Source organism: Clinocottus analis, unplaced genomic scaffold, assembly GCF_023055335.1.
Source record: "Clinocottus analis isolate CAN_PGR_092001 unplaced genomic scaffold, fCliAna1.0.p SCAF_14, whole genome shotgun sequence".
Lineage (NCBI taxonomy): Eukaryota > Metazoa > Chordata > Actinopteri > Perciformes > Cottidae > Clinocottus > Clinocottus analis.
Window position 1 is genome coordinate 10,970,742 of NW_027175865.1, and position 25,684 is coordinate 10,996,425.

Here is a 25,684-nt window from a genome sequence, read left to right on the forward strand (position 1 = left end):
GTTAAGACAATTGCTGTGTGTTGTCAATGAGTGCCTGATAAAGTATTATATTATGAATTGTGAATTATACAGCACTTTTACAGAGTGCACTACAAATGGTTTAAAAAATAGGAAGAAACACATCAACACCTAAAACCTGTTACAAAAAAGCAAGTAAAAAAAAAAGAGTCTCATTAACATTAACTGATTCGCTCTGAACACAAGGGACCGTTGAGGCTGATAGGAAATGCAATTAGTTTTGCAGCTACTTGGTCATAAACAAAAGTATCAACATTAAATTTAGATCTGATAATGGCACTTTATGAAAAGTCAGGGGATCCCCGAAGTTGTTAAAATTTCTCCTGAGGAATAAATTAATGTTTCACTAGATTTCTAGCCAACAGTTGTTTCGACATTTGAAACCACAAAATATCAAACTCTTGGTGGCGCTAGACAAAAGGTAAGGCCATCACCAAAGTCAGTATGCGTCGTCCTCGGGTGACATCGAATGTCTGGACACAATTTCCTGGCAATCCATCTGATATTTACTGAGACATTTCAGGCTGGACTGAAAAAAATCTGATATAAAAAAAAAGCTGAGTTTGTGACATGGTCAAGAAACCCTACTGGTTAAAAAAAGCAATCTGATTGCTGCAATTTTTATTTGAGAACAATCATTGGTGTGGTGTCAAATGACCTTCAGAAGTGGACTGACTCACACATCGTCAGTTCTGGCACGATGTAGTAAAGATGGATTTAAAGTATTAAGTCTGATATTAATCTGTTCACAAAAATGCACGCTCATAATCTGCCATGTAGTGTGCACTTCTGGCTCAATAAAAGATGTGTTCTGTAAAAGTCTCCTGTGCACGTACGCACACAAACACTCACGCACATGTGTGCACTCGCTGTTATGTAGGCGTGAAGCACTATAATGGCGTCCCCAAGGCAAACAGTGGCCTTGTTGCACATACGGAATCAATCAGCATGATTACGCATGTGTGCATGCTTGGCTGTGTTAACGCATCTGAATGCATGTGTGTATCTGAGAAAATGTTTAAAATCGGGTGGTACAAAATACACACGCACTTGATACATGCGGGTGTGTGTACAGTACGTGTTTGTCGGCCGACCAGCGCTACATGGAGCCGAGCACTTGCAGTCCCAGAGGAGGCCTTAATGACTCAGGGAGCGGAGGGTGGATGGGTGGTGGCTGTAGAGGTCTGGCTGGCTACGGGCCACCACGGGTCGAGCCAAGCCCAGCCTCGGTGAACCCATGGTGGGAACAGCCTGGGAGCACATGGGCTCTTGCCATGGGTCGGCTATGGTCCACACCCCTGATAAAGCTTCAGATAGCATCATACGGCTACACGAGTGGCCCTGGGCCATGGCGAGGGAGGTCAGAATGGACGACCAGAGCCGGAGAGAGGGAGTCCGAAAGAAAGAGACAGAGAAAGGTAGCGAGACAGAAAAACGCTAACTGGGCTTTTTGCCAAATACTGAGGAAAGGAATGAGAGACAGCGAGCGGGAAGCAAGTGAGAGCGATAACGATTTAAAGAAACTAACCACGGGAAACAGAGAGATAGAGAGAAAATAAAATAAGGCTTTTGGATCAATAGATAATAATACCAAATTACCATCACCTTGTAGCTTTACAACTTTGCTCTACAGTAATTTAAATGATAGAGTAAAAAACAATCATATATAATAATTGTAACTATCTAACGTGCACAATGGGTGAAACACCTTATCCTGAAAAGTGAGTACATGACTTGCATCAAATAAAGCATTCCTCTTTTTTTTGTCTGATTTTGAATAGTTGAAAATCTCATTGGCAAACGAAACCATCCCAAGACGAGAAGCAGTGGTCCTCAGATAAGTGCCAGGATGTCTCGTAGACCAGACAGCCTCCATCAGGGATTGTGGGTATGCAGTACGTGTGCTGGGTCAGATCCAGCGTGCCCATTTAAATGCCACCGGGAAGGAAGAAAACCAAACACAAACAAGTTTCCACCCTCAGCACACACAGACGTAAATACATTATCTGGAAAACACATTTGATACTGCCTGAAGTGTAGGACTGTAACAGTTTGTGCATCTGAGAACAAACAGGACACGCTCACATTTGTTTTGTGTGTGTCCTGCATGCTGTCTGTCTGAGAGAACCTCATTAAATGTGAGTGCATATATGTATATAATCATGCACGGGCATCTGATTTGTGTTCGTAAGCCTTTTTTGTGTACCTTTGGTGACTTCCACATCCCGGCGGTGGGCAGCCAGAGTGCTGTAGATCTTTCTCATCAGCTCCATGTTGTTGAGAAGCGAGTTGAAGCCGTTGAAGTATGAAAAGCTGACCTGGTGAGAGGTTGTGCCACCCGCAACCTGGACGAAGGATGGAGGCACATATTGTAACATGTAATACCATCTTGCAATAACCCACATTCACAAACACAACCGCACAGCACTCAAAACAGAAGAAACTCATCCAGATATTCTGATTACGTGTAAGACAAAAACGTCACACGTCAAAAGGAAATGTTAACGAACGCCGGTGGTTAATCATCAACGTTCCTCTTTACCATCCCTCCACAGGGAAAAGTAAACCTGTCTCAACCGCTACTTTTTCCATCACACAACGAACACTCTTAGGGAGTTTAATTAACTTTTTTTTATGAGGTGGAGGAAGTGATAAAAGAACAGAAAATAAAAAGGTAACGGATTAAAAATAGACGCTGGGCTCTTGAGGACATTCCAGACTGCACACAAACTCTTTTATGTGAACCAGCTTCCCATCTTTATCAAATCAGGCTGTTAAACGCTGAGAGGAGCCGCTCACTGCTGTCCCTTTGGAAATGCGTGTTTCAGTACATTTCATAAATGTTGTTTTAGGTAGCTGAGGCATCAGATGGATAGTGTTGAGGGTCCAGGCAATAGCAAAGGCAGAGCTTCCTTTCACTAGATGGCACTGTTTGCTTTACAGACACATTCAGTACCGGTTCGTTCAGCTAACACTGTTTGCAACCAGGGGGGAAAGCACTGGCTTTGGTGAAACTGCCCTAACAGAGAGACACTTTTGTATCTGTTCATATCTATGAGCCTATAGGCATGGATCTTCCCACGATATCCAACACAGAGGCCTTCACAGAGGGGGAGAAGAGAACAATATTTGGGTGAAAAGAGTGTGCTGCTGATGATTTGCCATGCTGGTGAGTGAATTAAAGGTTGCCGTTTCACTGTTTGTGTTCTGCTATAATACCGCCTTTAATGTGTCTGCAGTGTTTATGGGGTTTTTGACGCGCGTGTGTCGGTGTGTGTACGTGCACGCACGCACATGAGTGTGTGTGAGTGTGTGAGAGAGTTTACTAACAGCACACCAAGATGTCTGGTCGGTGAGGTAAACATGGCGGAGAAAATGACAGAGTCTACAAGGTGTTTATGAAATCGGGCAAGACACGGACACAGACGCAAGACTTGCACACGCTCAACAAAAACAGCTACACATATAAAGAAAAGACAAGACACAGAAAAAGACAAACATCTCAGAGTTCAAAACAAATAGAGTGCACGCGCATAGCAGCTCATGCACAAACACACAGGCAAAGATGATGGACTGTAAAGCTCCAGTCTCCATCTATCTCTGTCTCTATCTTCCTATTCAGCTTGCCTGCTTGGCTTTGACACTGCCAGAGAGGTTAGACTTAATGACATGTTGGGAGAGAGACAGAGACACGGGGGAGGGAGGGAGAGAAAGAGTGGCGGTTGAGAGAGAGGGAAAAAAAATGAAGGGAGGGAAAAAAAGAGAGAGGACAGATGAGAGGTGACAGAAAAGGTAAAGAGGAAGAGGACGAAATGAGAGATAGACAGCTGGAGGGAAAGAGAAAGCCACGCTGTTTGGTTGTGGGGGTGTGAGAGAAAGAAATGAGCACAGAGAAAAGAGACAAGAAAGAGGAAGTGAGATGGAAGAAAACAGTCTTACTTTTAACCCTTTTATGGAGAATAGAGTAATGTTAGGTTGCCTGCCTCCCTCGCTGGCATTAGCAACTGAATCAGTGGCAAACATCTCGTATAAAATGAATATAAAAACAAGCACTCGTTACGTTGTGTTTGTTTCTGAAATTCCAAAGTATGCATCATCTGACGTTTGGTCATTCAAAGATTTGGTTTAAAACATATATATATGTTTCTATATCACACCATCCCTCACACATTTTGACAAAAGATGTAGCATATAAAAATACCAAATTACCAAATGTCCTATTACTTAGATATAAAGAATAAAAACCACGTTGTGTAACGTATCATAACTGCAGGTGAACAGCAGTGACCGATCTCACTATATTTAACTTTGGCTCTTGTGAACCACAGTAAAACAAATGGAAGGAAACCGCCGAGCCAAACAAAAACCCACCGCCACGAGGCATTCCTCCACGAAGGATGTGAGCATGTGCGGCCGGATGGTGACCATGATGTCCCTGAAGTCCAGGGCTGAGATGGAGCCGCTGTGGACTTGGTCCCGCTGGATGAAAGCCTGCCGCGCATGTTCCAGCTGCATCTCCTGTGGAAGAAGGGTGAGGGGGGGGGTCAGGTGTTAGATCATACAGTAAATGCATATTATTGGACACATGTGCGGGTCATACACCTTTTTAAGTTGTCTCCATAAATTAAAATCCACATAAACTCACTCGTATAAACACATATGCATAAAAACACAGCATTTGCTTTGATGGGCCCCCTGGCGCCATCTCCCCCTCTCAGTTACAGGGGAGCCTGCGTTTGGCCAGGTTTCATGCTCACCTTCTCTCCCAGCAGCGGCTTGCCTACTGTGAGGTGTCGCTTGAGCTTTTCACACCCTCCCAAAATCCCCATTAAACCCACTTGAGGGAGAAACGTACAAAGACACACACACAAACACACGCACACGCACACACACACACATATATGTGCACACACAGCCAAGACGGCTAATCACTTCACTGCTCACTTTGTCTTTTGTGCACACGTACACACACAGGTCCACAGGGACAACAGCCGGCGGTGGTGGGGACATGTCCCACAAGGCCTTTGAAATTAGCAGCCATTATCGGTACCTGCAACCACAAGTCTACAGAGAGGCTGGAAACAAACCACTGCCACCGTCACTTCCTCGCTCTTACAACAAAAAAAAACGTGGTTATAGCAAAAGACTGGGATATCAGAAGAATAATAATCCACAAAAAGGGTAATGTATCATGGTCTTTGGGTCCCGAAAAAAATACAGGTCTTGGTGACATATGGTGGTGACACATCACCAAGAAACTGAATGACCAATTCAAGCTTATTTCCTTTAACAGTACGCATCAATGTGTGAACCTGAAAAAAAACATACACAAGTTTTGAAGAGCTTTTCTGCTTTCTCTTTTGCAGATTCACACAAATATGTAGAGAAACATTTATTCCATTAATGGATCGAAAGAAAATGTCTAACTGCCGTATATCCATCCCCTCTTTCCAGATGTTGTGCCTGTCCTTTCACTACGTTTCACTACTTTCTGGTTGTTTATAGACCAATATATTAATCAATAAATTAAAAAAAGAATCAGTGGATTAACTGAAAATGAAAATAATTGTTATAATTAATAAGTATGAATTATGTTCCCATTTAAAAAAGCCATTTGCTTTAAGTATTAAGTCAATTCAAAACGCACAATCTCACAATGTCCTCAAATAAGAAGACAATATCAAAAAGGAACACATATAAAGAATATAAATAAGTCAGTGTATATGCAGATTCATCAAGAAAATGTGTTTTTTTTTTAATCACATTTGTTGAAGTAAGTAGTTTAAATACAATAAGTAAAATGATGAATTTGTCCAAGAAGAATGGACCTTCTTTGTTAAGCCACACGTCGAACAAAAAGTAAAAGGGGGACTCTTTGAATCTTGAACATGCACGGCATTATTCAATTGATTGATTCAGATGTTATTGTTAGAAGTGGAACTCAAGGAAGTGGTATTACCACAACACAAAACCCTATGAGGCTTTGACTTATTGTTGTGTTGAATTTGAGTGATATTTCACTGACAGCATAACTGATCGAACTCTACATTTGCGGCACCCAAGAAAAACGACTGAGGAAGAGTGACATTAACACAAAGCTGAGTGGAGACCGGAGGGGAGTAAGAATAGACATTGTAACAAAAGAGTCACATTTGGAAAAACAGCAAATGTAGCAGCCATGTGTCAGTATCACCTATGAGCACAGCAGGGGCTCCGAAGAGTGTATAAGTGAGTGGAAGGCAATGAAACGAAGAGAGATTGACACGTGTAAACACTCCCAAGGTAAATAAGGTGAGATATGTTGGTGTCGGCATCCAGAGTGTCATGACTCACTTCTCCGGTCAGTTGTGAGTAGGTCAAAACACTTTGCTGCGGAATAAACCGGAAAGAGGAAAAGGAGGAGAAGAGCTGAATATTTCAAGTTAAAAGACAAAAGGAAAGGGGAGAAGATAATGTGTTGCATGCATGACAGTGTGCATATGCAAATATAAGAATGAGCATTCATCTTTGTGTTTGTGTTCGTTGGTAAATGACAAAAAAAAAGAGAAATGTGATCCTGTTTCTCCGGACCAACCACAACCACACAGAGCAACAAAACAACTGTGGTCCAGGGGATGGAGCAGTTTATATTCTCAGCCTCTTAAAACCTTAACTTGTTGCAACTGTATGTGTGTTTCAGGGACATGGTTTTTATTTGGGAGAGGAATGAGGGAGGCAGCAGACATAAAGCTGGGGGCTTTAGACAGCCAACAAAGTGAGGCATTTGCAGTTGCTTTAATTGTCCTTGGATGAAAATAAAAACACATGACAACCCACCTCTGTTTGTTTTCAATGGCTTAATTCTTTCCCCTCCTCTCAACAAAACTTAAACAATAGAAACAGGATTGTATCTCTCTTTTCCAATCGCTGCTTCTTATCAGCACAGGACTAAAGCTATACAAGGAGAAGCTTAAGCATAAATGCCAATTTACATGTGCCAGTCAGGCCTCTATAGTGATGTTAAGAGCTGTCCGCTGATTTTTGGAGTCAAACATAATTGGGACTTTTAAAATCTGAACAATGCCAAAAAAAAAGAAGGTTTTTTGAGTGCTGAGGAAAGAAGTGGCATATGTGGTGTCCCCCCGTGTAATTCAAGCCCTTTACTCGCCAGGATCTATAATATGGGCTACTAGTATGTGCCACTTCTCCGGACATCAGTAATGCCATTGCCAGAGACAACACCACGCCGACAGTGCGAGCTGAGCCTTGGCCAGCGTCCACGCGTGAGACGTGAAAAATGCATGTAATTGGTGAGAATCTCTGGCTTCCATCAAGACAGTAATTGGCCAGAGAGAGCCCTTGTGAGAAATATGCGGCGCAAACGTTTTCCCCGATAATCCCATCTTGTGAGCATCTGGCAGTGGCGTGGTTACAATGGCAGAAAAACACAATAAACACATGCATGTATGGCAGGAAAGGGAGGAAATAAAGGATGGGAACATTCTTAAGAGGGGGGGCGGGGGGGTAAGCTGGGTGGTACAGAATTATAAAAATAACTGTAAGATGTTCAGAATATGGTGTGTGAGTGTGTGAACTCTTTTTTTTTTCCAACTGACATTTCCGAATGCTTTGTCTGTTAACAAAAAGTCGCGTCGGGTAGTCGTGGAATGACAAAGTATGTAGTAATTTCACACGTTTAAATTTGGGTTGGGGAAACGTTGTTGTAACCTGTCATCAGTCGCTGCCCAAACCACATTTTTACCTGCACCTAAGCCCTGTAATTGAAGTAAGTAATACACCATCACAGAGGTATCAATGTGTCTTATTAATGTGACAGACTTACATAGAACCCTAGGAAGCATTACACCTCTCAAAATAAAATATGTATCATAATATAAAACATGTTTCCATTAATTCTTTGAGACCAGTAAAGCGAGCGAAAAAAAGATGAAAAGCAGCACAATATTTCCAACTCTTGGAACATGAATTTGAATTATCCCTGTAATGACATGAAATTCACTTTCTTGTGCTATTTATTGAGGTATGAATCAAAACCTCTGAGAAATTATCGAAAAGCATTTGCAGGAAATGTGCATTTTTATATTGAGCATTGAGTGTGACTGGCTGCTGGCTTGCTGCTGTGAGGAGCTGGAAACCACTGGGTGACTGACTCGGAGAGGACTGGGCACAGTGTCAATGCAAAGTACTGCGTCTACTGGCCACATTGCCACAGACTTGTACGCATGCACACACACACACACGCACACACCAAGGACAAAAACACGCACACACCGACATAAACACAGATGCACAAAGCTTGCATGCCACTGCTCACACACACGATAAAGAAGATAACTAAGATAAACATGCACAGACAGAACCACACAAATGTACAGACACACATAGTGTATGTTCACACACACACACAACAATGTCTCAATATGCATGCGCTGCTGCCCACTGTGTGTAAGCCATCTGGTCTAAGTTAAGTGTAATATAAAAAGCTCATTCAGATACATGGTGAGTGTGGATGCAAACTTGGCACAGCTCAGGCCCGCTCTCCTACCCCCACCACCAACTCGCCCTGCTTAGGCCTGATTTAAGTCTAGACATCATATTGGAAAATGGCTCACACACCACAAATACACGAGGAATATTCCAGCTATACTATTTATGGAGGTGGAACCTCTACCTGCTTCAGAGGAGGGGAGTAATGCTAGGTGTACGTCAGCTAATGGAAAACAAATGCCCCAAAATGTCCCAAATATATAAGCTTAGTGTTTCATTAATACCTAATCTGGTCAATGTGGAGGGCTGTGTTTGAGAGGGATCGGGAGAACCTGTACGTGCGTCTGCATGCGCACATATTGGTCTGGCCGAGCTTAGATAAGTATGACAATACGTTTGGATGACAGGATCGTAGGAACAGCTTGTAAACAATACGTGAGGTTAAGCCCGTGTGTACAGGCACATAACTCGGTTGATACAGATTTATTGACTATCATTGATGGTCACCGGATAATGGACGTAAGACGGCGTTAGTGAGACGGACCGACACAAAAAGGGCCAAGGGTATGAAACGCAGAAAGACAAAGAGGAAAAACAAAGACACAAAGAAAGTGATTTCATGTCAGCAGGGTGGGGGAAACCGGCAGTTGGTCAACATGACATTTACATCCTACCAGCAGAAACTGGGTGAACTCTCCGTAGCTGAGCTGCTTGTCCCTCTGTGTGCCAAAGTGCAGCCGTATGAACTCACAGTCCCAGTTAAAGGGGATGTGCTGGTGGATGGTGGTCTGGCTGAAGACCTGCTTCACATCCTCTGCAGAAGAGACGCACAAAAAAACAACAGTCACAAGATGCAACAACTCTGTGTACCAAATTCATCGGAGGCTTTACTTTCCCTCATCATTCTGTATTACGGTACTGAAGCAATATCAGCAAACTTAGCTTGACATATATTTGACTGTTGTAGCTGGTAAAGCTGGAGCTAATTTGAACCGTATGACATACTTAACATAAAATGAAAGCACTCAAGCACAAAGCTTAAAATTGTACTCAGATACAGTTATGTACTAAGTTACAGTCTTACAATCAGATTTCCTGTGTTGATGCATGTGGATAGATAATTTAAACAAAAATCAGCAAGCAAAGAGGCTAAAACAACAACAGTTCTTGCTCATATCCTTTACAATTATAGAATTACATTTCTGTTTAGGTTGTACAGATTACGCCCCACTTTTAAGGCAAACTACTAAACATTACCCATCAATAAGACCTTCACCTCCATTCAAATCCTTTCAATACTCTTCTTCCTATATGTTTGTGTTTTCATAACAAACAATTATTAAATACTTCTTCCTCTTTTACTTTGCTCTAATAAAGGATCTCGAATCTGTCGTTACAAAGGCTCATGAGTCAGGTCTTAACAAGCAGCATGTGTTTCCTATCTCGCGGTTAACATTTGTAATTATTTGATTTTGGGAAAAAATGCCTGTGACTGTTTGTGACAAAACGTCAACGTCAATCTCCAGAGCACAATTCTGCTCTGATTGAGACTTAAGTTGCTAAACTCTAAATCAGTCTTGAATGACACATGGCAGAAGTTGTTTGAGCTCTGTATTCAGAAGGAAAGCCTTTTCTTCTCACTTTTATTCCTCTGCCTGAACCCTCTAAGCCTCTGCAGCCAGCGGAGTGGAGAGACACTGAACATGAGTCCTAAATTACAGCCTTAAAGAAACAAAAACAAACCAATAGAGCGACCTGTTTCTTATTACCAAACAAGCCGCGCTGGACGAGCGGAGAAAGGAAAGGAGGAAAGAAACAATTTTTTTATAAAGACAGACAGGGAGGAAAAAAGAGAGAAAGAGAAAGGTGACATTTACTTCGGCTCAGCCTTACCTTTTGAGGGAAGACAGCTTGTGCATTGTTTTTTTACACTTTAATGAGGCAATAAATATACAGCCTTTAACTCTTTAAAGGAGAGGCCGCTCCAGAACCCGCCGTTTATATTATCAGCTTTTATAGACCTGTCAACACTCAGTCCTCTTTAGTTTTTCTTTTTTTTTTTGTCTTTCTGGCTGACGCACAACTGAATTTCATATGCCATGTTATGTTGCAATTTTTATGAACTCAACATTCCACCAAATTATGCTTTTATTTTTTTAAGTGCTAAGAATTCAGAGCACGGTGCCGCCTGTACTTAACAGAAATTACTCAGGTTATTATCAAATAAAAATGGCTTCATAGAAAATGAAATAAAAAGAAATCAGAGTACAGACATTTATTGCATGGGAAAACAAACGGGCCTTTAATGCGACATAAGCCTGAGCTATTAATGTTTTTTAATAGGTAATAAAAGAGAGCTCTTTATTTTGTTCCTCGGTGAGGCTCTTCAATCTGAGAAAAAGGGAGAATTATGAAAAAGCAACTAGTCCATAATCTCAGTCACAAGTTATTAGCTGTTGGTAAAATGGTAGCGCAATGCGAGTGACAGATACTGTCGTCAGTGTTCGTGCGTGGCGTGATGTGTGGTATGTTTTTCATGCAATTTTCCACTTGTGTGTGAGTCTCATAACTCACAGGCATTGGGATATTCATTAACCTTTGCGAGACGCAGGAAAACAGCAGACCTTTTAATTGCCACCAAGACAACGTCAGTCTAATTGATCCTTTTAAATATGAAAATTTACATATGTGCATATATAATCACCCGCAATGATCTTGCACCCTGTCGACAGCAACAATTAAAATGAAATTCACTTACTCTTCCCTGTTTGCTAGCGGGATGTGTGCAGTGCATTTCAAATCAAGCCTAATGCGCTGACGCCTCGCACACCTACAGAAGGCTGGCATTAGACTTGTTTAAATCAATTAGGCAAATGTGAAATAAGCAACGAGTACAAATGTCTTCCCTTTTCACCTCGGAGCTTCCAGGCATCAGGGTAATGGTGCCAATCATGCACAAAGAGCTACCCACCCCCTCCTCCATCTTCATCTCCATCCTTTAGTTGCCACCAGCTCTCTCCACCTCCAAAGCTAACCTCATCTTCTTTACAGACAAGATACCGCAGCACGTACTGAATTTTTAGTTTGTTGAAGCGACCATAACAGAATAGATGAGCGGAGGTCAGACCCTCACATAAATAAACGAGGAGTTTGTGTAAAAACTTTTTCATAGGTGCATTTAAGAGGAGCATGCTCTCCGCTTTGTCAGGATTGTCTGATTAAGTGTTTGTTTGACGTCAAATGCAAAGAAACAGAAAGAAAAAAAGCAGTGTTTAGACTTGAACTTAGATATTAACAGTGAGGTCATCAATCTTTTCAAATCATCTGAACTTCCTTTTTATATAGAAAGAATATACATTATCTCCACAGCTTGGCTTCTCGGGTCCTTCACACAGAAGGTAGTATGAAATAGTTCTCTTGATTTTTTAATTAGATAAAGAAAAAGTAAAAAGCTGATACAAGCAAGGAAAACCAATGCACCCAGAAGAGGGGAGGAAAGACATAATAAAAAACTTCATACCAATATATAATTTCTTTATGTAACATAAGTGATCATGGGTTTTTGTGGTTTGAACTTTTCAACTATCAATACATGATTACAGGTCTCTTGTCGAGCACATAAGAGCACCAACCATATGCAGGCTAATTGTTCAGCAAGACTCTTCCTCTGCAAACATGACTACATTAATATTCAATCTGACCCCATAAATCAGAGGCAGAGTTACTTACCAAAGGTGGTCCTCCCGCTGCCTGCTTTGTCAAACAGCAGGAAGGCAACCATGAAGAGGGAGTCTGGAGCGCACAGCACCGACTCGAACGCGACAAACTCCTGAAAGGAGATTAACCTGAGAGGAGGGCAGAGAGAAAGAAGATAGGTGGGACTGTGATATGCTGGTAGTCATTTGAGTTGATTTATTAATGTGGTATTCATGTTTTTAAGAGCCCTGTATAAATACTTAATCAGTAACACGTGTGAGACGGAGTCCTTGATGTTCATTTGGAAGAAGAACTTACGTTAATAAAATGAAACATTAAATACAAAAACAGGCAAATGTAACACTGCATTTAACTGCTAACTCCATTGTAATTGCTGCCACACAGTGGCAAACCAGCACACGTGGACAACCTATCAGTCTATGCAACGCACAATTCAAGAAGCCTTTTATCCAGTAGTCTGTTATTCCATATGTAATGTCATAAACTCCTTGAGTCTGACAGCAAGAAAATAAAACAGTTTAAAAGGCTCAGTGTGTGTTCCCCGTCTGAGCTGGCAGCTCGTAGAGCAAGACAGAGAGCGGGAGTCAACTTTACACCAACAGAAGAAAACATATTAAAGATGAAGTTTTACATTTTAAACAATTAGACAGGTCGAGGGGGGAGTTGGTAGCCACTGCAGATACATTTGTAGAAACAAATGTATCTGCATCAACGTTGAGATACAAAAGATGAGTTGAAAGTAAACACAACAGATCAGTTGTCACCATGAAATACCACTGCCTCCGCTTCCAAGTTAGTCAGTGTTTTGATAAATACTATTTTATCTCCTGTCTCTCCATAGTAAACACAAATGCCCACATGCATCATTAGCACAAAATAAATAAACATAAACATCTCTATTGTGTGAACCCACTAAGAGCTCCCATGGGAGAGTCATGGTGTGGGGAACTGGACCACGCAGTCTCGCCTTTATTTAGGCCCTGTTCAGTGTTGCCACAAGAGCATTATGAATATCACAAATGGCTCAGATAATTACAGGAGGGGTCAGTGCTAATGAGCGGTCCCCGTGCATCTTTCTATTAAACCTGTTTCAATTTCCATGAGGGGAGTACAGAGAGGGGGGGGGGTGTAATGATTACATTTTTAATTAATTATGGCACTGATGAAATTTAGATGTGTTTGTTTGTTTGTTTGGAATCTGTGTGTTTCATATCTGTATGTGCATGTGTACTTATATGCTGAAAAAATAACTGTACAGATGGAAAAGATCTCAGTTCATCCTAATCAAATGAGCTGTGCACTGACAAAAATATGGTTTATCAAAATAACACCAGGACTGCCAGAGAAACGCGACAAAGGTTTTTTAAAAAAAGCACATTTAGATTACTTGTTTGTTTATTTTAGTCTGCAAAGATGTTCATGAAAACTACATTTTTGAAAGCCCAAACACTCAAAATAAACAGCTCAGATCAACACTTGGTTTCAATACATAACAGTATTAAGGTATCAATACACTGAACATCGTAGATGTGTGTGATGTATAGAGCAAAAGAGACACTAAGAGAGAAAAAGTGAGCATGCAGCTCTCTTTAGTGGCAAATTAGATCAGCTCTCGCCTTAAAGGTATGACAAAAGGTTTTATTAACTAAGCAGGTAGTGCGTAATAGCGGGGGCCTCGCTGATGGCAAGTAGGTGGAAGTTGGCACAAAAGCACGCCGCTGCGACCGTGGATCCACTGCTAAAACAAAGCTCATACTATTGCTGCTTACGCTGCTGGAATACCATCAAACACATTAATAATGATCCTTCTTTTGTGACAGATGTACACACATAAATTATACCTCAGAGAGGTTACAAAGGAGTTCAAGCAGGTACAGACTCTTGTGCGAGGACTCAGAGAGCCATGGTGTTCCCAGATTTCTTCTTTTTCACACACATCAATTCACTTGCACGCTGGTCTTCCCGTCTGCGTTTTCCCAGACGTGGATAATCAGCATATTAGTGTAACTGAGAGGGCTGCTGATCATGAAGGGATTGGACCATGGTTTAGACCAGGGAGTCCAGACAAGATCCAGGGGGCATCTCCATAACACAGAGGAAAACATTCCACGTACTCGTAAGCATTTACACACAGCTCTGTAGCCGAGGACGGAGCTTATGATGGTTGATTAGCAGCGCCATGACGGCTGCAAAATGATTACCATGAGAGGGAAAAGCCATCGCTTTTGTTACGCAGACCCAACCCCATCGAGGCACTCAATAATCAAATCAACCAACAGCATCTCCCAACCATCAACTGTTATGGCGCGTGTCCAGGGATAGCCGGTCCACGTATGCAGCCTGGAATGAACTTTAGGAGACGGGGCGAATGTGATACTTTAGTATGGCATCTCCTCAGTGTACTGTGTACTTGCTTTACTCCGCTGGATTTTGTTAAATGCTAAAGCAGTCGCTGACATATCCGTGACATGTATCAAACTAGAAATGTAACACACGAGACATAAACAAAGACTTAATTCTAGCATGTGCCTCGACAGATGACAGCTGATTGATGTTTTTGTTAGGATGCCAATACAATGCAATTTAAACTGTCTTCGCTACGTCTGTCTGGAATAAAAGCTCCACCCTATATTTCATATATTTTTTTTGGTTTTTTATCTTATCTTCGCGACCCGGCTTTTATCTCTGTCTCCTCTCAGCGGGCATCTAAATACACTCCTGTGAACTGAAAACCAGCCCTGGAAACATTGTTTACAACTAACGTAAATGCATGGTGTTGGTGAGGCCTGGCTGATAGAAAGACAGCTTTCCTTCGTTGATAGTAGTGGGAGAGAGGGGCCGAGAGGGGCTTCAATAATCCCTGTCCCTGGCACCTCGGCATTGTTACTGACAGCCTTCCACCCACCAAGAGCGTGCTTGCACACCGACAGACGCACCCCAAACACACACACACACACACACACACACACACCAAGGTGAATGCTAGCTGCCAGTATCTGTTCAGTGGACACCCACCAGTACAAGTCCAGAATACCCACAGCAGCTGGCAGACTGTTATTTTCCCAGCATGCTCCTTTAACAAAGTTTTTTTTTTATCCAAACCTCCACGAGGTTTAAACTGAAGTGGTGTTTTTTCACACTTGAGCAGATGCTTCTATCAAAATGTCAGAGGGAAGAAGGAATAGACAAGCAGAAAGGTAGGGAATCGGAAGCAGCCCGACTGAAATGGAGGAAGCTCAGAGTGCATTATGGTATGTGAGAGCGTGTAAAGAAAGTGATGAGAGAGGAGGAATGCAGAGAAAGTCAAAAGCGAATAGAGAGGACATAAATAAGTAGAGTGAAAGGGGAAAATCTTCAAACCATCTTGTAGCTCTGTATGTCAGCGCACACACACACAAAACATTTGAGTCGCGGAAATTGAGACATCTCTTCCACCCTCCAAAGTCTCTCTCATATCCATCTGTCTCTCTGTCTCACTGGGAGCGGCGGGAATAAGAGGGAGAAAAGTGATTTCCACATAACAGATTGTTACGACTGTCACTATATCTCCTGATTTACACAGTCGCAGGGAGGCAGACAAATGCATTTTCACTGTTTACATCTCAACACATACACACCAAACCACTCACGTACACACTGGCATCGAAGTCAAATTTCTCTCACACAGATACACACAAAAAAAAGTAAGCCAGCATGCTGGCTGCCATCCGACCCCCTGCTAAATCTATTACCCCTGACTCATCTTGTTGAAATGAAGTCCTATCTGGCAAAAACAGCATCAGGCACACTAGCTTCAAATGTACTACTACGCTCATGTGCCAAGCAAAACGTATTGATCACAAGCATATTTGCATGAGCTCGGGCGGGCCGGATGAAAATACAGTCACTTAAGTGGTTTGTTTTGTCTTTCACCCTGTTCTTTTCAGAAGGTTTTCACAGATGAGCGCTTGAAAAACAAAGCATTTGTGTTTCTAGCTTTCACTAACGGCGCTGATGTTGCCACATCTCTACTTTTTATATCCATTTGTTTTGTGTTCATGAGACACAGGTTTGTGGATAACAATCATCCAGACTCTGTGTCTCGTCAAACCATTTCTCTATCAAAGTTCAGGTGGAAAATAACACATCACAAAATATGAGCATCATGAGGCTTTTACAAAGTCAACTGTAAAAAAAAATGAATCACATCTAAAACTAGGTCTAAACAGACTTTTTCCCTGTTTTGCCCCCATATCATTTCCCTTCACAAAACCAGAATGAGGTTTAGATACAAAGCCTGGGCCATGGGTTCCTAATAGATTTACCCTGATGCCACGGCCACCATTTATCCTGCTCCAAAGCCGCACAATGCAACGGAGTGCTCCTGAATAGCATGGGCAATTACAGTGCATGTGTGTGTTTTTATGTGCGTGTGCGCACATGTGTGTGTGGTGGGGGGGTGCCTTGCTTTCTCTTTTCCAATTCCTAAACCCCCACTACTCCATCTCACCATTTTCTGCACGCACGTGAACACACACACACACACACACACACACACACACACACACACACACACACACACACACACCCTAAAGCAGATGTAATAACATGAAGCTACACAGCCATGTGCACTTTGCTCTTTGTAGAAGCCCAGGTGGTTACCATGGCAATGTGTTTAAAAAGAAAATCTTTTTTGACTTACCCTAACATTTTATTACCCATCATTATGTATCATTAAATACATACATATTAATGTAAAAAAAAAAAAAAAACAGGGGTGATGGGGATGGGGGAGGAGTAAGTGTGAAATTGGGGGTGTATCTACAAAGAAGGAAACACCTGAAAGGAGCCTTTGGTGGTTTGATGTCTCTTTGCTATATAATTCAAGTATGAACATCCTTCTGTGATTTTTCATCTGTTTTTTTTCCCACCAAAGGATGCAGCTATAGGTTTGTTTATGAAATGCAAAATACCACTAGAAAGGTAGTCGCACGAGATCAAAGACATAAATAATACATCCGCTGATAGCTTTAATAAGTCTTTCATAAGCTTACTGCTTAGCAGTTGGCTTGATATTAATGAGAAGAGATAGATTTGTGGCTTAAACCGAGACTCAGCATGGCAATATCACAGTCAGATCAGCAGCTTTCACAAGCCTCAGGAGACACTCAGTTGTCGATCCTCTATTTTCATAATTTTGGAAAAGAATATTTGGCTATATTTGTAGTCCATCTATACAGTATGTGTGACCCATCCTTGCACTTATAATAATAGTTATTCCAGTAGTACACCCTCCAATGTGCATGGATTACCTAATTATGTCTGTCTCCAAATTCACAGTGTGCCAACATCTTAACATATGTGAAACATACAAAAAAGCAACATCAGCACACCAACCCATCTTTCTTCTGATCCACCACTCCAGCCAGCAGCTTTGTGACCTCGTCTGTAAGCTGGATGTCCGTGTGAGCGTGGAGGAAACGGCTCACAAAGTCCCGTGGCGACATGAAATGCTCGTCATTCTTCTTGACGCTGGCATACTGTAAAGAGAAAAACCGATGCAGACACAAGGATTCACACTGAGCTTTAGAATTTGATCAAAACAAAACATGAATCGATAAATACATGAAAAGATGTTTTCTCATAAGAGGCGAGCACAAAGAGGAAACAATAAATACATAAGTAAAATTCTACCTTTTCAAAAATGCCTTTTAACTCGGTGGGGTCGGCCCTCCTCGGCAGAACTGCCTGCAAGACAATAAGTGAACATCTGTGAGTCTTTCATACACAATGCCCCAGTTTGCATCCTGCGTCGTTTGAGGAATGCTGTTCAACGGGGAGTCAGAGCGATATATTTGAGGACTTTTGGGAGACTAAAGATGTAAACGTATCCAGTAAGAGAACAACTACAACAAACAATTACAACTTCAACATAAACAGCATCTTATTCCTGACCTTATTATGAAAAACTAAACTCAAGGTTAACTTACTAACGTTTTGTATCGGGCTTTTTTATCCGGAATACAGTCAATGAAGAAGTCAGTAGATTTAGAAGGATCTAGAAAAAGCTTATAAATTCATCTCAAATGTGTTTCTGATTTTCTTGTCATTTTCATCTCTGTTCATAATAATCTCACAACCCCTCAGATGTTGACTGTGACCACTTGAGGGTCCTGGACTCTGGGTTGGGATTCCCCAGTCGAAGATAATGCTGGTGCTGGTAATTAATAATACAAAATAAAATACAAAACAAAATAAAAAGTCGACTGTACAATTATCCAGATTAGAAATTGTGGCCGTGTCACGTGTGAGAGAGTAAAAAAGAGTTTCTGAAACATACTGGTTTCAATACTAACAAGGACAGCACCACCATGTTTAAAAAGCCAGGGGAAAGTTCTGGCCCCTGGACGTGACAGCATGCAGCGTGCCGCTAACCAAGGTTACAGACAGAGACACTGCAGTAAACTGGGCCTCAGCAACAGTGTCATGGCTGCACTTTGCATCATTGTTGCAATGACAGTTCAGTCGGCGTGGCTTGGAAACCGTTCAACAACATCAAACTAGTTCAACCGGCTCCAGTAAAGCCCCAATGTCATTGCCGTGTGGACAGTGTCAACCTGCAGCACATCCTCTTAGCAGACTAACCGGCATTTAGCTAGACCGGTGGAAAGTACCGAGGACACCACCGACAAGGGCACAGCCCCCCAGAAAAGAAAGGGGTGAACTGAAGTGGAAAACGTACCTTTGCTGCCATGCTAAGATCGAGATCTCTGTCAACTACTTAGTCCCGCTCACTTCCTCTTGCGTGAGGATGTCCCCACGGAGATCACGCGCCGGTGCAGCGACAGGAAGGAGGATCAGCTGAGCACGTGGCGCAGGGGCACGAGAGGTCAACTGGTCAGAGGCTTGTGCGTATCAGAGCCACCGGTAAACCCACTGATCCGATAATATGCTTGTGTGCTTTGAGAGAGAGAGAGAGAGAGAGAGAGAGAGAGAGAGAGAGAGAGAGAGAGAGAAAGAGAGAGAGAGAAAATAGTTCCTGTGTCTTCTATTAAACGTGACCTATTCAGATTATTCTGTCCAATGTGACTTTAATAAGCATTTATCATCAGGACTCAGCCAAAACTCGGGATATTCACCTCACTTTGTTTATTCATGAGCCTTCAGTATTGACACGTCAATCTGAGGCTCCAGTGGATTAAAACTAGTCAAGCAATTTAAATGGCTCTGCTTTAAGATATCTTCAAAAGGTTTTTTTATAATATTTTCTATGGCATTCGACCAATATTTGAGCCAAGAATTACCAGTAAAATACAGCAGAAAACATGCAGGGCAACAACAGACATGTGAGGGGTTGATCTGGTATTCAGAGATGGGGCCTTTCTCGTGTTTGTTTCCAAGGAGCCTGTTTGCTGATCCATCCATGATGATTATAAGAACAACCACTTTCTTCTTACAAAAAGTCCATATCATGCTCAGCAGTCCATGTGCTATGCCACCTAATTATAACTCCTAGTAAGTTTGATTTTTGTCCCTTAGTAGCAGCAAAGTATGTAAAAGTTTAACTTTATCAAACGTGGTTATCTCTGAGTGGATGTTTTTTTTATGCACATTGAGACTCTATAGTAGTCTACTAAGGAACAGAGGTCTAATAGACGTCAGAATAAAAGCCTCAGTTACTTCCTCGAACCTATTCTTTCGCCACCGTAAATGGTTCCTATACTTTATTTCCAGCTTTTCCAGCCCATCTGTGCTTTGTGCCAGGAGGGAAAAAGGTGCAGAGAGAATTTCATGACTACAAAAGCAAAGGTTAACATTACTCACAGCATAAAAACAATTTAAAAGGGAGCAAAAGGGCTCTAATGGCCCGACAGTCTTCAAAGAAAATGTATTTTGCGCTCAAAATAATTCATAGCTTTTTGCCGGTGGCTTTTCAGCTTCCCAGAGACCCAGCATGAACCACTGTATTTTTCCCAGCAGGCTCTCTGCTCCTCGCAAAATGGCCTTCGCTAGGGCATACCTCACATCCCCTCCAAATATTGACAGCACTGAGTCCATCGCTTATTGGAAAAATGGCTGTAAGTAATGTTTTATCAGCCGATGCAATCTCCACACCTGTATTTTCCCCTGTCATATGACAATATTTGACAAGATTAATGATTTGATCCCATGACATTTTATTTCCCATCGCTGTCAATCTGCCAGCAAACAACTCACTTACTTGTGGCATTTTGTAGGAAGCATGTCGCAGCTTTGCTTTGCTTGTGTATTATTATTCATGAGCCGCAAAATGATTTGGAGTCATAGAAACTACATGGCCTAGCAGCTTTCACATGCAACGCTTGGTTGTTTATGAGAAAAGAATCTTTAAAAATGACCTTCAATGGAATTCATTTTTTGTTTAGAGCATGCCTTTCAGCCTCTATTTTAAGCAATCTAAAAAACAATAATTCTGGCGGCCGCCACAGAGTAAGTGGGTAATAATGATAAACCTGGCGACCTTTGAACTTCATTGGCTTGAGGGGTCTCCGGCCGGCGTCCCAAAGGGCCCACGCGTCCTGACAGCTTGAGCGATGAGTGGCGGACGGCTGTCTCAATCGGCCTTCTCCTATTTTTAACTCACACTAAACACAGAGCTTCCAAAATAGACCTGCGCTCTAAACAAATGATTAATAGGCCACTTAGGTTCTCCCCACTGACCAGCGAGTCCCTATTAACAGCCAATAACGGAGGCCCTCTGGGGTCAAAAGGTTTAAAGACTTTCTAATAAAAGTAACAGAGACATGGGGATGTGTTTTAGAGGAGAAAAAGTTGTGTCTCAGTTTGAAATGCTGACAAGTTAATAATCCCTTCTCAAATGGCCCTACCGCAGTAAAATGGCCAGTTTGTTCTTACTTTTATTGCTATCATCTGTCAGTCACTCACATCTTTCTCTTTTTTTGCTGCCGCCTCTTAAGTGGACTGAAAGAGCTATAACAGCTTTACAGTAATGTTCTTGATGGGGCTTTATTTTCATTCCCAACCCTGTCTTTGCTTTTCTTGGTTGAATGTGAATTCCTATTGTAGTTTTATTCAGGAAAGGCCTAATGGATTCCCAAAGACGTAATCGTGACATGGTAATGAAATTAAATTTTGTAAGACATTTTTTCATTGAAAAAAAGAGGACAATTGTGGCAATGGCTTTGTCCTGTTCTACACAGCTTAAGACTACAGTTTCACATTCACTCTCGCTATTCCTAAACTCAGTTTAATCCGTGTGTGATGGAGATATAAGCCAAAGAGTTGTTGTGTGGAAACAACTGAGGAATTTATTGGCCTGTCACTTACTATTGCATTGGTATTATTTTGTTGCATTCTTATCCTACCATAAATATGAAGTTTTTGTGGTGCAAAAATCATAGATTTTTCAAAATTAAAAAATGTGTCCACCTGCATAGTAACAAACGTGAGAACTGAAAATATCTAAAAACATAATTTTTTTCTCCCTTCCTGCCATAGAAAATGTTGAAAATGTAATACTGTAGATCACTTTTACAAAGTGTTTAGTTTAGGTTTTTTTTTAAATGTTTTTTTAATTATAACAAATATTTATACATTTAACTTTAAAGCTCCTTTTATTCGATTCAAGGACACATTACATAGAGAAAGCAATACCAAAGAAGTGGTTATTATAAAGTAATTGTTCATTTCAACAGATGAAAAAATGAGTCAGTCCCACACACGGTCCTGCTGCCAAAAATACTCGATAGAGAAAAAATGTGTAATAATCCGCTGCTGAAAAGAATTGGCCCAAACATAAGCACTGTTTACCGCTGCTCTTGTAACATTTGCAAACAACTACTGTGCCCAGCTTGTGTGTGTGTGTGTGTGTGTGTGTGTGTGTGTGTGTGTGGGGCGGGGGATCTAACATTTGTTTATGGGATTTTTTGACAATAAGAATAATATAAGATAATATAACATTGAGCTCTTTAAACATTATTCAACAAAATGTGGCAGATGTAGAAATAAACAGAAAGGTTGTTAAAATGAATGTCAGTATGCAGAGTCATGTCAAATATACCTTCAGGCAAACAGGATGTTTTTAATTAGCCTTTTGGCCATATAAAGAGCTCTAGAGATACAAGTATGACCTATTGTGAGTAACTTTGATTGAAAGCTCTGTGGACACCCAGAGAGGATTTATTCTCAAAAAGTAAAAGGAAATATATAAATGTAAAAGTGTAGTGTGTTTTCAGATTGGCAAAATCAAATTTGATATCCCCAAATTTGGTGGCCCTGGCTTAACCCACATCTTAATTCTCCCAAGAATCACTTTACTTTTGTTTTGCGTAAATTCTGCTGACGTTCTTATTCAGATCTGTCATTTGTGAAAAGCTGAATGTCTTGCTTAAGGACACATCAGCAGGACACTTGGCTGTTGATTGACACAGTGGCTACAAACCTGCAACCACTTGATAATAACCACATTACTTCCCTCTCTAATTAAGAATGTTTCATGTAAGAGCCAAGATTGATGTCAGAGTCGTTCCAGTTGTGCTCAGTTATTTAAAAGACGCGAATTCAGAGAAGAAAACGCCCCTTTTCACAAACCATTGTAAACTTCACACTTGACAGAGAGGGACATTTATACAACTTAGTGTCCCCAAAACCACACAGAGCGACTGCCCAGATTGCGTTGTATTATTAAAACATATCTGCTTTGCATAAAGCACAGAAAGGTGGCGAGAAGAGAACTGATGGGAGAAAATTATCCTCCTGATACATCTAAGACAAAAAAGTGATTCTTATGTCTATTTTGATGTTTTATGCTTCTTTTGTGCGTCTTTATAATGGACTACCTCTCCATGAGAAAAACATTATCTGTGCTAATACATAAAAGCTATTAGCAAAATAATAGAGTCTCTGCTGTCTGTGTAACAACAAAACACTGCCTATTATAATCTACTTTCATTTCTCCAATCAGTTGGTTGTCAAACACTATCCTTAATCATCATACATAACATGCACTGCATTAAAGTGGCATTCTTGTAAACACCATATCTGTAATAGCGTGTGACAAGCCACTTTTGTTTACACCATAATAACTGGGTGTTTGAATAACTTCTCAATGACTTTAAGTAACCAGCCAGACTCACTCTGCTTCCATTCAGCTGTGCAGCCTGATAACCTGGACTGACGTTTGGCACGGAGTGGACTGCGGATTATTCCAAACAGTAGGGCTGAGTGGACTTCTCAGGGCATTTCACCTGCAGTCCTAAGACATGGGAGTGCATTTCCTGTGGACATATTGCGGATACAGTGTAAATCCTCTTGTCTCATTATGCAAATGTTGACGTGAAGTTATTATCAGCCCCACAGACACACATTTATTTGAAGTACCAGCTTTGCTTCCGCTGCAGATTCTCCCTCCCTTCTATCTGCCAACTCAAACATCAGGGCGGGCTGTCTTCTCAGAAGCTTCTGGATGAATCTGTTTAGTATCTTTCAGTTTAGATGAAACGCTACACTAGCCATGCCCCGGGGCATCTGGGATGGGCTGTGGGCCTGGCGAAGCAAGTGAAGGGGTGGATGGGAGCTTTGAGATGGTCCAGACTGGATAACGGGCAGGCTCAAGCTCTTCTCTTCGACAACAACAAGGACCCACACTGAAACACGCTCAGACCCTGCAACCCGAGAGGGCACAGGGGTCCTCCAGCTTGCTGGGATAAATGAACCCAGATGCTTCCCGCACATGCAGAGCGACCGGGCTGATGGAATGAAGGCGGGGGGAGTAGGTCATAGAGGCAGAGAAAGAGGAGGCTTACCTCTTAGCCCCCCTCCTTCTTCCCCGAGTCGAGGCAGCTATCTGTCCTGCGATTCCTGTGCTTTCTCATAACCATTGATCACAGAGGCCTCCGTGCAAGGAGCATTGTGGGAAATGATCTGAGGGCCATTTGTCTTTGAAGGAGAATGAGAGCAGCAGCAAATCTTTAAGTCCTTTCCTGTTCCTCTTCCTGTCAAGCTGCCACCTGGACTAAGAGAGAGGGAGGGAGCGAGAGAATGGTTGCATTCGTCTAATTTACTTAATTGAAGTTCAAGTTGGTGCAGGAAGTTTTAGAATGCAACATGAATAGTGTGATTAAATGTCTTTGAAGGATTTCTTGTGTAGATGTGGGTTAGGTGTTCATCTTAACAGCCCACTTGATCCAAGACGCTAAGCTGTCACTCTGCTATCTATAGAATAACACCTGTGTCAGGAATAGTCTGTTTCTAGCAGAGTGTTAGATGAGAAGATTGAAACCACTCTCATATCTGTGAGGTAATCATGATGCTTCAGCCAACAGCCGGTCAGCTTAGCTTTGCACAAAGATTACAGCATGTTGTTTTCACTTACTTTTATGTTTGTTTGTTTTTGAGTTAATGTGTTAATTAGTGAGCTTCAGAGGTACTGATAGGTAGACTGTATTACCTTTGGACAAAGAGTTGTCAGTCGATATGCTAAGCTAAGCTAACCAACTGCATGTTACGAGTTCGACTTTAAATCAACTGTATTTGTTTAGTATCGTGATCTCAAAGTGCTGATTTCTCTCTCAACTCCACTGCGTCATGTATGCAATGTAAGTCCTTACATACAACCTCACAGTAGGGATTTGCATTAAATAATTGGGCCATGGGCATCACTACATCTCTTAGTTTTCTTTGATTTTCACTTATTTGTCATTTGGAAACTAACTGTCATTTGCGGTCCACCTGCCAAGTGGAACCATATCTTCAGCCAAAGGTGGGTGGTGTAGTAAAAAAAACTATCTGTATGAAAACATTGCAATGAAGATGCCTCCTTTTAGGCGGTGGCGCTTCAAAGCTTCTTTTCCACTGCCGACTTTGGCGATGTGTTTCTCACCAGGGACCTTGGGAGTAACCTATGTCACTACCAATCTGCCAGTCTCACCTGATGCCATCCAGATGCCTCATCCTGGAACACACACCGGCCTCTTTGTTTGCTTCGCTTGAGGTTTAGAACCCTTTTTTTCACCAGGTTGAACACTAACACATATGCAGATGAACACATGCTTACACCAAAAATACGGACTTTGAAACTAACATGATGTTCGGACACACTCAACAACACGTGCACACACACGCCCACACTCACAAACCACCCCCTGTCTGAGGTAGATGCAGCAATATGAAATGAACGACAAATTTCCTATTTCGCTTCATTAAGTCTGGCCTGCTTTACCTCACTCCTAAACTGCCTTGCCATGTCGGAAGACCAAGACTTAAATTAAAAAAGGACTACATTTCCTGAAATGAAATGACTGTCAACTCGACTTTGCTCCATCATCCCAGAAGAGTGCTAGGAAAATGCCCCAGTCCTTCCTCTCTGTTTTTGTGTAATGCACAGCAAACAAAGTTTGAAATATCAAAGGCATGTGGTAAAAGGCATAGCTCCCAAATTAATTACAAAAGAAAGTTGAGTTGATTTAGTCTCTCTTTGATCTCA

The 25,684-nt window shown here is 41.7% G+C and overlaps 1 protein-coding gene across 1 annotated transcript in view; it reads right to left on the bottom strand.

Annotated features, from left to right (window-relative positions):
* The window catches only part of LOC137785021 (electrogenic aspartate/glutamate antiporter SLC25A13, mitochondrial), a 43,453-nt gene extending 24,498 nt beyond the window's left edge, over positions 1-18,955 (bottom strand). Inside the window, exons 1-7 of the mRNA XM_068576039.1 lie at positions 18,944-18,955; positions 17,896-17,949; positions 17,599-17,741; positions 12,235-12,350; positions 9,180-9,319; positions 4,390-4,536; positions 2,225-2,363 (exon numbers count right to left, since the gene is read on the bottom strand). Of these exons, the coding sequence (XP_068432140.1) occupies positions 2,225-2,363; positions 4,390-4,536; positions 9,180-9,319; positions 12,235-12,350; positions 17,599-17,741; positions 17,896-17,949; positions 18,944-18,955 (751 nt within the window). The remainder of the gene's footprint in view (positions 1-2,224; positions 2,364-4,389; positions 4,537-9,179; positions 9,320-12,234; positions 12,351-17,598; positions 17,742-17,895; positions 17,950-18,943) is intronic.
* Positions 18,956-25,684: the final 6,729 nt, after the last annotated feature.